The sequence below is a fragment of the Neltuma alba genome, unplaced genomic scaffold (genome assembly GCF_004799145.2).
Source record: "Neltuma alba isolate B1F8T4 unplaced genomic scaffold, ASM479914v2 tig00013202_pilon, whole genome shotgun sequence".
Classification (NCBI taxonomy): domain Eukaryota; kingdom Viridiplantae; phylum Streptophyta; class Magnoliopsida; order Fabales; family Fabaceae; genus Neltuma; species Neltuma alba.
In genome coordinates, this window is record NW_021637507.1 from 262993 (window position 1) to 277391 (window position 14399).

At 36.3% G+C, this 14399-nt stretch overlaps 3 protein-coding genes across 4 annotated transcripts; all 3 read left to right on the forward strand.

Moving 5' to 3' along the window:
• Positions 1–208: 208 nt before the first annotated feature.
• On the forward strand, positions 209–4689 carry LOC114735305 (UDP-xylose transporter 3). 2 transcript variants are annotated; one of them, XM_028922993.1, is made up of 8 exons: positions 209–617; positions 798–945; positions 1939–2123; positions 2229–2296; positions 2560–2692; positions 3146–3307; positions 3398–3670; positions 4212–4689. In XM_028922993.1, the coding sequence occupies exons 2-8, from the start codon at positions 825–827 to the stop codon at positions 4320–4322; spliced, it is 1053 nt and encodes a 350-aa protein (XP_028778826.1). In that variant the 5' UTR covers positions 209–617; positions 798–824; the 3' UTR covers positions 4323–4689. The 2 variants fall into 2 exon arrangements, with proteins under 2 accessions (XP_028778826.1, XP_028778827.1); XM_028922994.1 differs by having other exon boundaries at positions 209–544.
• A 1628-nt stretch (positions 4690–6317) lies between these two features.
• Positions 6318–9762, forward strand: LOC114735307 (superoxide dismutase [Mn], mitochondrial). The gene is made up of 6 exons (XM_028922996.1): positions 6318–6763; positions 7683–7729; positions 7813–7938; positions 8057–8113; positions 8543–8620; positions 9300–9762. The coding sequence occupies exons 1-6, from the start codon at positions 6445–6447 to the stop codon at positions 9390–9392; spliced, it is 720 nt and encodes a 239-aa protein (XP_028778829.1). The 5' UTR covers positions 6318–6444; the 3' UTR covers positions 9393–9762.
• A 1262-nt stretch (positions 9763–11024) lies between these two features.
• On the forward strand, positions 11025–13083 carry LOC114735310 (40S ribosomal protein S26-1). The gene is made up of 5 exons (XM_028922999.1): positions 11025–11105; positions 11210–11302; positions 11582–11666; positions 11751–11884; positions 12792–13083. Exons 1-5 carry the CDS (start codon positions 11103–11105, stop codon positions 12861–12863), a joined length of 387 nt encoding a protein of 128 aa, XP_028778832.1. The 5' UTR covers positions 11025–11102; the 3' UTR covers positions 12864–13083.
• Positions 13084–14399: the final 1316 nt, after the last annotated feature.

The following is a 14399-nucleotide window of genomic DNA, read 5'->3' on the forward strand; positions in this document are numbered from 1 at the left end:
CTAGTAATCTAGTATATCATTTACTGTTTTTTTTTTTGGTAACAAATAGAACGCTGCGTCCTCAGTCATCAGTCATCCCGGTGACACGAGGCTTCGATACTTATGATGATAATGATTATGACTTTAATTTATTAATTCGTACCTATGCTCTGTAGTCTCCGCTTTTGTCCCTTCTCTCTGCAAGCGCGTACCCAAAATGACTTGGCATTGATAATATGCATCAATTTATTATGATATGCTAAATTTTATTCGAAAGCGAAAACAAAACCCACTTCCAGTTTCCAAACACCTTCCTGGAATTAGGAGCAAGACAACGAGAAAACGCAATCACCGCCAGCTTCCTCTAATTTCTCTTTTTCGATAAATCGTTAGGTTCAGCTTCAATTTCCGTGAACTCTGTTTGGTCTCAGCTTCTCTGGTTGGCATAGTGATCAGTGACTGCCTTCCTACCTTGACTTCCGTGACCCAATACTATAGATCACCCGTCGTTTCATACAACCCAATGATCTGTTTCTATCTATAATTGCCGGATCTTATCTTACAGGTTTTATTTCTGTTAGTGGGATAAACATTACGTCAAGGCTCCTTTTAGTTTTACTGCTCAATATATCTCGTCTGTAAGTTTAGTTATCTGCGTCATGGACAAAGTTGTCTCTTTGTTTTCTGGGGTTGGCTGATTCTGCTGCTGCTGACCGACCTTTTTATGTTGTTAGCTTGAATGTCTTCTTCTGGCAATTTGTCTGGTTATCTTTTTTTTTTTTTTTGACGTTTTGAATTGGGAGTTTTTCTTCCATCAGCTATCAGTTATTGGAAAAAAGTCAAAGATGGGGGAAGGAGAGAAATTTCAGCTGGGGACTATCGGGGCCTTAACTCTATCTGTGGTGTCGTCGGTATCGATTGTAATTTGCAATAAAGCACTAATGAGTACATTGCATTTTATTTTTGGTAAGTACACTGATGGTTGTTTGATTTTTTTTACTTCATCGCTCGCATTTCATTTCTCCTTGATGATTACAGTCTGTTCGCTGAAATTACTTGTGTTCTTTCCGCATATAACTTCTATGTTTTTTTTTTCCCCGGTCAACAACTTCTATGTTATTTTAGTGATAGTTAACAAGGGTCAATTCACCTACTTAGTAGCTGTAGAAGTATTTAACTGTTTATCAAGCTTCCAAGTTGTTGCCAATGCAAGTTGTCATAAGTGGTTGCAAGGATCCGCGTAAGACTTAAACCACTCCTTAGATGCATGTTCAGGTCCTCCTATGGCCACTCAAGTCTTGCACTGAGTAGCAACTTTGCGTGTGACTCAAGGGTTATTGAGTCTTTCGGTGGCTTGGGCATGGCTAGCACCTGGTGCATAGGTGTCAAGGCCCCAAGTGGGAGTCTATGTGGTGGGCTGATTCCAGTCATTGACATTGCTGATGATATGGGAATGCCATTCCTAAATCCTAATCGCTAATTTTTTTCTCATCTTAAAAAATAAAATAAATCAGAGTCATTAAATTGGACGCTGACTTCGTGTTTTGATTTAGCTTACTAGAAACTAGAAATTGGCCTTAAGAATGTGAGATAGTGTGTCACCAGCCTCCTCTTATTTTTAATTGAAGAGTGGGGGAAATATGGCCCTTTGGAAGTATAGGTAAAAATCGCATTTCCTCCCTAGTGAAGGATTTTGTCTTCCTACTGAAAGTTCTGTAATCAGTAAAGATCACGCGCGTAGGATATATGTTGGCCTCGTTAGAATAGGAATATATGTAAGCTTCCAACTAGTATCTTATATTGGTAGGCATTTCTTAACATAATTCCCTAAATTTTATTCAATTTTCCGCAATGAAGGAAAAACTATCACGTCACAGATGCTGCTGCTAACATTATTGATGACTTTCATTATGTGGAATTTTTAACTGGGCTTTTACATGTCCTTTGGTGTGCATGCAGCTACTACCTTGACAAGCTGGCATCTTCTTGTCACATTCTGTTCTCTCCATGTGGCATTAAAATTGAAATTCTTTGAGCACAAGCCTTTTGAACAGAAAGCTGTAGTGGGATTTGGGATTCTAAATGGAATCTCAATCGGGCTTTTAAATTTGAGTTTGGGCTTCAATTCTGTTGGCTTTTATCAGGTACAAGTTTGCGTTGTTCCTGTCTTTATTGTGCACTATATCTTGGTTTTTGTTTAGGCAGGTTCTTTGGCGTGTTCTGAGCTGCTTACTTTTATTTGCTTACAGATGACTAAGCTGGCTATCATTCCATGTACTGTTTTCTTGGAGACCCTTTTTCTGGGAAAGAAATTCAGGTGCCATTTTCCCCTCTCCGTCTCTTTCTCTGGTTCTTTCTAATTTGTTTTTGTGATATCTCACAAAGTTCTCAAGTCTTCATGATATTATTCTACATGCAAACTACCACGCTGTCCTCTGTAACATCCTCTGGTTCTAGTTCCGTTGTTTGGTTCATCGTCAATTTATTCAATAGCCTGCATACTTTGTCTGCCTCATTGAAATCGCCTTTAATTTTAGTTTCATCAATTTTTTAACTGTTTTCTTTTCTCTGTCTTTGCAGTAAAAGCATCCAACTTGCCCTTGCTATCCTCCTTGCAGGTGTCGGGATTGCGACAGTCACTGATTTGCAGCTCAATGCTCTGGGTTCTTTCTTATCTCTTCTTGCAGTGATCACAACATGTGTTGCTCAGATTGTATCCTCAAGGAATTTCCCAATTAACTTAAAACGTTAAATTTTACCAATAGTGTGACATATTTGCCCTACTTATGTTGTAGTATGTGCACTACCTTTGGCCATATAAACCTTGTGGCTCTTGATAATTTAGCTGTTTGCTAAAAGGGAAAGATATGTCATGTAATGTTCTCATGTTTGGTGCTGGGGTACTTGAGCTGTTAGCAAGTGCATCCTATTTTCTTAGGTCTTCTTTTATTTAATGTGCAAGTCTTTACTTGCATGCTCTAGATAAAGCCTGGAAGCTGTCTTTCTCTCTCTGTTTGCCTTATCCTCGTAATAGTCTCTTTTTTTGGCAAGTGCCTGTCATTCATGTCCTTTCAACATGTTAGGAGTTTAATGTTTTGATTCACGCGTAAGTAGACCTTTTCTCTGCATGTGCATATCTTATTAGATCTTAACCAGCCCATTTCAGATGACAAATACTATTCAGAAGAAGTTTAAGGTTTCTTCCACTCAACTTCTGTACCAGTCATGCCCATATCAAGCGGGAACCTTGTTAATCTCTGGCCCATTTCTGGATAAATTCTTGACCAACCAAAATGTATTTTCTTTCAATTATACAACACTGGTGGTGGTAAGATTTAAAAAGGCTTGATGTACTTGGTTTTGCTCGCCAACTCTCTTCTTTTTAAATGAATTCTCAGTTGTTACTCTCCGCGTGCAGGCATTCATTGTTCTTTCCTGCCTTATCTCAATATCTGTAAATTTTAGTACATTTCTTGTCATTGGCAAGACATCTCCTGTCACCTACCAGGTTCTCGGACACCTCAAGACATGCCTTGTGTTAGCATTTGGTTATGTTTTACTCCATGATCCATTCAGCTGGAGGAACATCCTTGGGATTTTGATGGCCCTGATTGGGATGATTCTGTATTCTTACTTTTGCACCGTGGAGAATCAGCAAAAAGCTGCTGAAGCAACAACACTAGCATCCCAGGTTGGTTTGACATGCGTGTTGCAAGTCTCATGGTAATAAGAATTGGGTCGAAGGGGTCTGTTTAATTTAAAAATTGGTGAATCAGTGTCTAGTTATGCTCAGTTTAAAGGCTAATGGGAAAATATTTTCAAAACTTTTGAAACTTTAAGGGCTAGTAACTTGATATCTACTTGACGGTGTTATGGCGTATTTGGATGATGTTCGTCCCCCGAAAAAGCACGTTTCACCCTCAGGGAAACACAAGCGACAAATTTCACCATGTGAAAACGTGGTTTTAGGGGTGGTGTTGCTCTCTTTGGCACTAGTTTTTTTTCTAACTAAAACTACAAAATGACCTTTGAAATTGTTTTTCACATTACTCATATTTTTAATATATGAGAATCGTATGTACCAACAGTTTGACTCAAGTCAGCTTAATAAACTATGAATCAGTATTTCCGATTGAATGACCTGTTCTTGGCACATCTTGAGTTTTCTGATTGAGCTTGAATCTTGAGTTTGCTTTGTGATCTGATTCTCTGTTTTCTCCTAACCTGTCCAGTCGAAGGAAAGTGAAGCCGAGCCCCTGGTTAATGTGGAAAAGGGAGGTGCAGGAGTATTGGCTGAAACTGTTGGACCAAAAAATCCTCTGTGGATGAAGGAGAAAGACTAGTTTGTATGTTTGATGAATCTGTAGGTAGGGCTTATAGAGGATTAATAATATCGTTGGAATTAGTAAGTTCTCTTAAACTTTATAATGGTTACAAGTATGAATTGCGTCTCTGGGTAGTATATAAAGTTTAGCACTATATGAGTTGATAGCTAGCCAGCAGTAGTACTAAGGAAAAGTCTCAATTCTAGGGGCTAATTGACTAACAAATATGGCTCATTCAGGCCAACCTTTGCTGGTGATAGTTTTCAGGGGATGTTATACTCCTCTATACATAGATGCAAATTTTGATTTTTCCCCTAATAGCATGTAGATCTTTTTTGTTTGATTTTCTGTTTATGATTCTGATATATCATAATCGTGTTCCATTCGAAGAGTTATTTCTTTTTAAGTTTTGGGCAAGTTGCTTTATTAGTCGTCTTCTTTGCTAACAATTACTCGGGGGGACAAAACCCTACCCAAGAGCCTTCTGCAGAATTCACAGTAAGCAGCTGAAGCCATTTTCCTTCTTCATCTTGTAGCAGTAGTTATAGGACCATCATGGGCTACAAAGACAAGTAGTTTTTAAAAAGGAACTGGTTTGGGTATAATTAATAGTCTAATCTGGATAGTCCAGATTTAATTTTTTTTAAATAATTATTTTAATGAGTATAAAATCTACAATAAAGATAATATCTTAACTATGACTCTTTTATAAAATAATTTTTAATTTAAAAATAATTAAAATATTAAATTTGGACTGCGGGTTTGACAACGCATTCAAAGCGCGGTGAAGGAAAAATGGTCTATTTGCGTGATGCCGATAAATGATGCAATTGTTAAGAGGCGGAGGATTATTGTGATTGAGTGAAGAAATTATAGTTCAACAAATAAAAATGTCTAAGCTAATAAATAATACTTGAAAACGATTGACATTATAACCATAATTATGGCCATGTGTATGAATTATCAGGGAAATGGTTGTTTATTGAAGTACTAGAATTATCCTTATCCTAAGTCAAGAGGTTGCAAACAAAATAGCCCTATTGTTTAAAATGAGTATAGTCTAAATCAATACGTTGTGTAAAATTAAAATCATATGCTATCATCTTGTATCGAACTTGTTTGGTTTTTATTTTGTTTTAAATATAAAATCTTAATTTTCTTTATCTATCATATTTATTTATTTTTTAAAATTAGTCCTTGTAACAATGATAATTCTAACTAATACACTTGATTAGTAAAGATATTTTAAAAAAAATACTTATTTATTATAAATAACTAATTTAAATAATTTTTTTAATTTATTCAAATTAGTTAATTAACTTTTATATTAAATACCGGAAATGATATGTTTCTTTCATGGACTTCCCATGAGATTAAAACAGAAGACTGCCTTTTTTGGTTTTTTGGTTGCCAAAAGCTGAATCCATATGTTTGAACCCGTACTCGGATGTTTGCTGATAATTTTTTTGAGGATGTAAAATATGGGTAAACGTACAAAAATATAGTTTAATAATAATATTTTAAAAATAAAATATATAAAACTATTCTCATAATGGATGTAAATATATGATATAATATTACCTTCTACTCTTCATATAAGAACTGTATAATTAATACATGAATATTAAGAAATTAGTTAAGTTAGTTATTTGTAATAGATGAGTATTATTTTTTTAAACTACTCTTATTAATTATTTCCATTGAAATTATCTTTTTTTATGTATAATCACCATAAAAATTATTTGAGAGACAAAATAAATAAAAAAATAAAAAAATTAGTCATATATTTAAAATCAAATTATATTTTTAACTAATTTCTATATTAAATATTATAAAGAAGGCCAACGCGTATTGATAGTGTGAAGCATCCGTGGGTTGCCACGCCGCCCCTGGGGCCCGAAGATTAAAATTGCAATATGCCTGGTTTTGCCGACGCAATCTCAGCTTCTGGTATGGGTTGATTGATAATTGATATAATCACCTGGCTGTCCCTTTAGCAAATTCTTTAACAGGGTCCGCGTGTCCCTGCTAGTGGCTGCACCAAGGGTTATTCATTTCTGCTGCTTCTGTCGTGAGACTGTCTTTCCAAATCCCGTGATTATCCTCCTTCTCCACCCAATCCCCATTCTTCGTTCTCGCGATGGCAATGGGATCCTTGCTATCCAAAAAACCCCTGGCTTCTGTGCTTCTGAATGGCCCCAAATCAATGGGATTAGGGTTAACCGCAGCTCAATCTCATCGCGGCTTGCAAACCTTCACTCTACCCGACCTCTCTTACGACTATGGCGCACTTGAGCCTGCCATCAGCGGCGAAATCATGCAGCTTCATCACCAGAAGCACCATCAGACTTACATCACGAACTACAACAAAGCCCTCGAACAGCTTCATGATGCTATGGAAAAGGGCGATTCCTCTACCGTCGTTAAATTGCAGAGTGCCATCAAGTTCAACGGCGGAGGTTCGATTTTATCTTTTTTTCCCTTTATTTTTCTTGCGGGTGTGGGGTTGAAAATATGGGGGTATTATGAAGTGAAGTGGATTATCGACTCTACAGTCACTGTCCATAAGTTTGTGTTGACTAAATCATGTTTTGTTGAACCTAAGGCTGCCATGAGGAGTGAGCTGATGGATAGATTGATACTAATTGATTCAGCTTACTTTTGGTAATTCTACCAATTGTGTTGACCTAACTACTATATCAAAAAGAACCGAACGACCATTTGCTTATTTTTAATACACATCAGTCCGATGCGGTCAAGACAACAGAAGATTGTATCATTGAGCGTATTTTTCCCTGTGAAAATTCAAAACTCAGACTGAGCGTTTATATGAATACTATTTTAACTAGCTGATAAATTCTTGAAATTCCATGGTCCATTTATGCGAGTGATTTTGCTATCAAATAGATTGGAATTAATTGATAAATAAAAAGTTTCAGTTTAGTTAAGGACTTAAGGTTAATTCAGATACTGGCTCCCCCATGTCTTTTGGGTTTTATGCTTTGACTGAAACACATGGGCATGGGTTCGAGCTGGAAGGACCTGTGAAATTGTGATTTTCCCAAGGAATCAACAAGGTTAATTCAGATAACAGCTTAGTTGACCCTTATAATAACAAATTGTCAAATGAAGTCTGTGATCCATATTCTGTGTTTTTCTTTGGGTTCCAAGACTGCATTGTAGGCCTTATTCACCGGAACTTGAGGGTTTATTTGATGACATTTCTATAGTTTTGATTTTTTAAAGGAAAAATCGAAAAATTAGTTATGGATTAGCCAAATAAATATCTTAAAGAAGGATCAGAGACCTTTTTTCGGTTCTTTTTCCTTATCGTCTTTAGCTTAGTTCAAAGGTACCTTGCTAACCATCTATGAACAGGTCATATCAATCATTCTATTTTCTGGAAAAATCTGACTCCTATTCGTGTAAGTGTGCAACTATCATTATTTTCTTTGATGGTTACCTTTTGTTTTCTGTAGCTCATTCATCCTAATACTCTGCCTTCCAGGAAGGAGGTGGTGAACCTCCCAAAGGTTCCCTAGGATGGGCCATCGATACTCACTTTGGTTCTTGGGAAGCATTGATACATAAAATGAATGCAGAAGGAGCAGCCTTACAGGGGTCTGGATGGGTGGTAAGTTTTGTACATTGTGAAATATCCATAAATCTAGCGCCTTTCCATATGGTTTTTTTCCTGAGTTATTCTAAGATGTGGTTTGTATACTTATTGTCACATTTTACTGCTATTACAGTGGCTTGGTCTAGACAAAGAGTTGAAGAGGCTTGTTGTTGAAACCACTGCAAATCAGGTAAACTGCCGTACCCTCCTCAAAATTCTGGCCAGGAGTACCCCTCCCTATACCACACGATGCCAAGAGTCAACACATCAGTTTTAGGAAAGTTAACAGTAATTTCTGTGAAATGGGTTTTACTGCCAACTATGACCTTGATTCCTTTGCCTTTTTTAATATTCACCCCTTCAAGACCAAAACCTACTAAAACACTCGTTCAACTCTAGAAACATCACATTGAAGTCCAATTAATTAACAGAGATGTTCTTGGCTCCTTACAGATTAAATTAGATATAATGATTTTTAAGTTCAGGGTTGGGTTGTGTGAGTTGCGAAAATGGAGGGGAAGTTGGAGTAATTTTCTCTGTATGTAATATTGCCCTCAATGTATATGGATTTCTCTGGACATATTACTTCCATACGTAAGTATGAACATCTTTGTTGCAGGATCCACTGGTAACTAAGGGACCAAGTCTAGTTCCACTACTTGGTATAGATGTTTGGGAGCATGCATACTACTTACAGGTAAAAATTTGGAGTTTTCTGTTGGTTACGTAAAGGCTACTATTACTGGATATTTGAGGGCTTTTTACGTATTTATTCTTGGATGTTGTTAATCACAAGATACATAAAGAAGTATCTTGTGTTGACAAATTTATCGAAGTTTGGATGATTTGCTATCTCTAGTTCCATCCACATGACAACAAACCGTTTATTGTATGGTGGCTGATGTACTAATTAACTCCACTGAGAAGAGTTGAATCCTCTGTAATTTGTAGGACCTTGAAAAAGTAAGAAAAAAGATATAAATGCATACTGGGATGTAAGCATATGAGACATAACGTTATAAGTTTAATAAAGTATTGTTCTACAATGAAGACCTGTACTCTGTATAGAACATTTTGATTCTCTTAAAACCAGTTCCACCGTCTCTCCCCTTCATTGTAATGCTCATGCAATGCCTGTTCTCCCCTTCATTGTAAAATTCTTATGAGGGCAAAAGTAAGGATGAGGGACTTCGCATCCAGCATGTTTTCCATTTTGACAGAGTGCTTAATTTTGGACTGAGTTGTTTCTCCCTACACCACCCGTATCGATGTTATTTTGCTTTCAACCACCCGATTGGAAAGAAACAAAAGGCCTTCCTAGGTCTACATTTTTCATACGGTTTCCTGAAATATGCTGCTTGTTTTTCTTATTGCAGTACAAGAATGTCAGGCCGGATTATTTGAAGAACATATGGAAAGTTATGAATTGGAAATATGCCAGTGAAGTGTACGAGAAAGAGAGTTCTTAATGTAAAGCTCTGATTGGAAAGTGCGTGAGATTACATCTCTGAAGAGCATCATCCTGAGATGGAATAAAACGTACCAGCAGATGGTACACTCCCATTGTCATTCAGGTTGCTTCCCAAGTGAGATGTTTGGTGTATTATTACTACTTCAGAACAATGAGTAATATACCAGCTGTTTCTTGTATCTCCTGCAATGGATGGATTTTCTGACCTCCGGATATAATTCTTCATTTCTAGCCATGTTTTTTATATAAGTGTTGCTATGAGTCTATTAAAAAGAAGGGGGGAAAAGCGTAGCTATGAAAGCTGATATGGCGCGGTGTTGCATGATGGCCAAGTAGGATATATGATTGAGATGACAAGTTTATAATTATTTACGGAATATACTAGTATGTCTTTCTGTTTTTTTGCGCCAACAGAATATATGTCAAATGAACAACATAGGACAAAGAAATTTTAATCTTTTTTTGGTAACAAAGAAATTTTAATTTAATATCGACGGTTAGTCTATGAATATGAGTACATTATTTCATTGGCCCGTTAACATTGATGCGTTGGTTTCATTTAATGCAGAGTCTCGACATATGGTCCAGGAAAAAGACATGAGAAAATAATATTAAGGATAAAGTTGATTGAAAAATCCTATCTTTGTTATTATAATCGTGAACAAGTTTAAAATGATGTTATATGTATTTGAAATTAATTGTGAAATTATTGACGTACTAAATTAAAATAAAATAAAGTTAATATTTTTAAATTATGAATAAAATCTATCAATTAACTAGTAGTCAGAATTAATTTATTCAAAAAATAATCAAATTGGGACTATGATATATATATTTAGGCTAAATTATAGATTTAGTTATTTAATGTAATGATAATTTTTTATAACAATTATAATTGTTTTGAAAATTAAATTTAATATAGAATATTTTATCAATGTTTAAAATCTTAATATCATTATTTTTTGCTAACGGTTTTAGAGTTAAATAATTAAAAATATATTTTCTAAAGTTAAGAGATTAAATTGAAACCTTATACAAAGTTTAAAGACTAAAAATATATTTTAGCCTTCTATTTATATTCAAGTTATGTTCTTTTTCTGTTTTCTTTTCTAATTTTAAATAATCTATACTGATTTAACAAATTCGCTGACATTGTATATTGAACAAGATGATAGGAGAATATGCACGGCAGGTCTCACATTTTGAACACTAGTAAGAAATTTTTTTTATTTTTATCCATTGGTTTTATTTACTTGAGATTTAACAAGCAAATACCCCGATCACCAAAAGCGTCATAAAGTGTCACAAAAAAAAAAAGCGTCATAAAAAAAAATCGTATAGTAAATTTGGCCTCCATATTAATTTCTGATTGATAATGTTACATCACGTGAGTTGTAACCATTTTTAGATTATATAAGAGTATATACCAGAAAATAATTTTTTTTTTTAACCCAGAAAATCTACCCCAGGAGCAAATAATGGTTCTATTGTTCAGCAGAAGAAAAGGAAGTTAAAAACACATTCAGGCCATTTGGGGAAAAAAAAATCAGCCCAAGAAAAATGAAACTACAGAAATACACCCGGCCCGATTGGCCATGCCACCCTATATAATGTTTCTCAAACCCTAATCTTCTATCCTGCTGGCAGCACTACCAGAAGCCCTAGCTAGCGACGACCTGCCTGGGAGCTTCAGATCTCTACTGTAACAATGGTAGGCTCCTTGCTGAAGCTACCTCCAGACTCTTGGCTTTCTCGTCATCTTAGTTTCGCTGATCTTTCTCATTTGCATCGACTTTCTTCTAATTCCTCTTACAGACATTCAAGAGAAGGAACGGCGGACGCAATAAGCATGGGCGTGGACATGTTAAATTCATTCGATGCTCCAACTGTGGTAAATGCTGTCCCAAGGTATTCAGCATTCAAACTCAGTAAATTGTTTCTGTTTTCACTGGAATTATTTATACTCTGTTCTACATTCAGTTGTTCCTCGCATGACGCTTTTCATTGCACTCACTGCTCATATCACTCACAATTGTGGTGGCTCATGTTTGACGACCTATTTCCTGGCTGCGAGATCATTACTTTGTTTGAGTTGATTGAGCCCGTGATTGAACGTTCGATATGTTTTTGGGAATCTGAGAAGTTGTGGTTTTTGACATTTGCTTTTCTGATTCTCGTGGAAAATAGGACAAGGCAATCAAGAGGTTCCTTGTGAGGAACATTGTTGAGCAAGCCGCTGTTAGGGATGTTCAGGAAGCATGTGTCTATGAACGTAATGATCTTTTCCTTTCTTTTTGGTCTATATATTTAATTTTATCTTCTCTTTTACTTAAACTGAATATTTGTCATCCTGTAGAATACACGCTCCCCAAGCTGTATGTTAAGATGCAGTATTGTGTTTCCTGTGCTATTCATTCGCATGTCGTGAGAGTTCGTTCTCGCACTGATAGGAGGAACCGTGAGCCTCCACAGCGCTTCATCAGGCGCAGGGTATGTTAATTTTAACGACGCATCCAACAGATTTTTTTTTATTTAATTATAGTTTTGATCCCTTGTCACTAGTGTTATTATAGCGTTCAAAACGACATTTTTTACTTTTGGTTTGCTAAAGTCGGTTGATTATATGTTACGTTCAAAAGCCTCTTTTTTCCCCCTTCTCCCTTAACGAGCATTTGAGAATACTGCGAAGGCCAATTCGAGATTGATCCCTAAATTTCTGATAAGATAATTAATAGGACATTTGTGTCTTCTTGCTCAATCTCAATAGGTTGTCCTTGACCTTGAACTCCTCCGAAGTAGCAATGCCTTGATTGAAAACTGAGCAATACTTATCTAACCCGCGACCACATATTCAGAACATGATATCTTAGCCTATTTGGTTCGTGGCATCAATGAGCAACCTTGTCGAAACTCACTAATATCCGCATCTTATCTTGACTGAAACGAGCCTCATTCATCCCCACCGGGGAGGTTCCGCGGTTATTGTGCTTTTTATTGGTTAATTTTGTTTAATATGAATTGAGTTTTCAGCTCTTTCTTCTTAATTTGTTTCATCGTTTCACTGATCATTTTTAGGAGGGTTTATTTACTTGCTGTCTTTATTGAGTCATGAGTCGAGAAAGCTGTATTTTGGCTGTATTTGACTTCTGATGCTTGTATATTAGAATTATTTGGCTGATAATTTGACTATGAGGGACTTTTGTAATACTCTGATTCTAAATATAAGACCCTCATACTACTGAGGGTCTTATATTTAGGATCGGAGGAGTAATATCATAATGCGTGTATGTGAAATTGTAATTTATGAATTGATATCACATTCTTCCATTTTGTCAATTATAGTTTTTATGCTTCACATGTTGCTGATTTTTGATGGAATTTATTATTTCCTTTGAAGGATGATGCACCAAGACCTGGTCAACCTGGTCAAGCTCCTCGCCCTGCTGGAGTAGCTGCTGCTCGTACTTAAGCAATTCTAGAATCTTAGTTTTGGTGAACTCCATGTGAGAAACTTATTTCTGTATGTTGCTTGATTATGCAAATTTCAGTTTTGCTTGTTTTAGGGATGCTTTGTCTTTTTAAAAATGTCTGGCTTACGCTTGCAGATACTTATCCGACCCATGATTTGATTTTGATGAGCATGAACCTAGAGAAATTACATAAATTATCTGAAGTTTTTCTCCGATTCAGATAACCATTTCAATGTTTAGCCCTCTTGCGACAAAATGACAAATGGGAAAGCTTTTTATCTCTTCAGGCCGTTGTTTCTTGCATTGAATCAAATAATAAATAATTCACCTAAAAAGGTAACAATTGATAAATGATGCTAGAATGTGTTTGGACTTGGCTTCCGTGGTTTGATCGAGATATTGTTGGTTGAGAATTCCAAGGATTCTAATGCATGGAAGTGAGTCCTTGAATGTGGTTTGCGCCGGCGGCGATTGATAGTCGGTATATGAGCGTAGAATCTTATCCTGGTTAAACATTGAATGCCTCAAGGGATCACGTTGTTTATTTTCTGAAATTTCAATGCATATTCGATGAATAGTGGATCTCTTTGGGCCAACAACAGGTACTCACTGGAACCACTGGTTGGATGATAGCTGAGTTTGGTCACATGATACGGGGACGGAAAGCTGGTTAGTGGGGAAGATCGCTGATCATGTGTTGTTTCAAATTATCTGCATGTAATGTGAACAAGACTGCAATCATCCCGGGACCTCACGAGTTCCGATTTCGTGCTTGACGGCCTGCTTCATCACATGAAAGACCACAATCAAATCAAAATATCTTTGAAGCGAGTGATCAGTGGCGGCACCGAAGAACTTTTCAAAGGATCCAATCTTTCTAGGACTCTAGTTGTAGTCCAATTTGCTATCCCTGAATTTAGTATTAAAGCCTTCATTCGCGAAAAAAAAAGGAAAAGGAGAAATAAAACTCTTAACTGGTATACTCAACCCATCACCCTCCCTCACCCCCCTTTTGCTTAGCCTGTCGAGCGCATCACAGAACATTTTACAGCTAGTCATGGCTTCTTTAGGAATACCATGGATTTCGACCACAAATTACAGACAGTTCAACCTCTTGAATTCCCTGCATTTGGACTTTTCCTTGTTAGTCCAAATCTTCCCAATTAAATTTAATCAAGTAAAACCATTTAAGACTCGCTCGGGCGGGTTAAAAAAAAGGATTCAAACTTGCACGCTAAAAGAAGCAACTTCCTCTAGTAAATGTTGTTTGATTAATGTCATCCAAGTCCGATTCAGCCATATCATCACACGATCCTTCATTCTTCAATACAACATTGCATGTCTCATGTTATTTCCACGTTACTCATGACACGAGTTCGCCGATTCTGGCCACTAAGAAATTAGTTCAGACACATTGACAACACACCACCTTCCTCAAAAAAAAATAATAATAATAACGTGGCCATGCTCAAACTTAATGTGCCACTTGTTGTAAGTATGCGGTCAGCTTTGACTTAAAAATTCATTTGACACCT

What these genes read in the sequence shown, in the direction of transcription:
- LOC114735310 (XM_028922999.1), top strand. An exon ending in GGAAGCATGTGTCTATGAAC is followed by an intron (nt 11,667 to 11,750) that starts GTAATGATCTTT and finishes GTCATCCTGTAG; the next exon opens with AATACACGCTCCCCAAGCTG. An exon ending in AGCGCTTCATCAGGCGCAGG is followed by an intron (nt 11,885 to 12,791) that starts GTATGTTAATTT and finishes TTTCCTTTGAAG; the next exon opens with GATGATGCACCAAGACCTGG.
- LOC114735305 (XM_028922993.1), top strand. Translation starts at nt 825, where the DNA reads ATGGGGGAAGGAGAGAAATTTCAGCTGGGGACTATCGGGGCCTTAACT. An exon ending in TACATTGCATTTTATTTTTG is followed by an intron (nt 946 to 1,938) that starts GTAAGTACACTG and finishes GTGTGCATGCAG; the next exon opens with CTACTACCTTGACAAGCTGG. An exon ending in CAACAACACTAGCATCCCAG is followed by an intron (nt 3,671 to 4,211) that starts GTTGGTTTGACA and finishes TAACCTGTCCAG; the next exon opens with TCGAAGGAAAGTGAAGCCGA.
- LOC114735307 (XM_028922996.1), top strand. Translation starts at nt 6,445, where the DNA reads ATGGCAATGGGATCCTTGCTATCCAAAAAACCCCTGGCTTCTGTGCTT. An exon ending in CATCAAGTTCAACGGCGGAG is followed by an intron (nt 6,764 to 7,682) that starts GTTCGATTTTAT and finishes ATCTATGAACAG; the next exon opens with GTCATATCAATCATTCTATT. An exon ending in AAAATCTGACTCCTATTCGT is followed by an intron (nt 7,730 to 7,812) that starts GTAAGTGTGCAA and finishes TCTGCCTTCCAG; the next exon opens with GAAGGAGGTGGTGAACCTCC.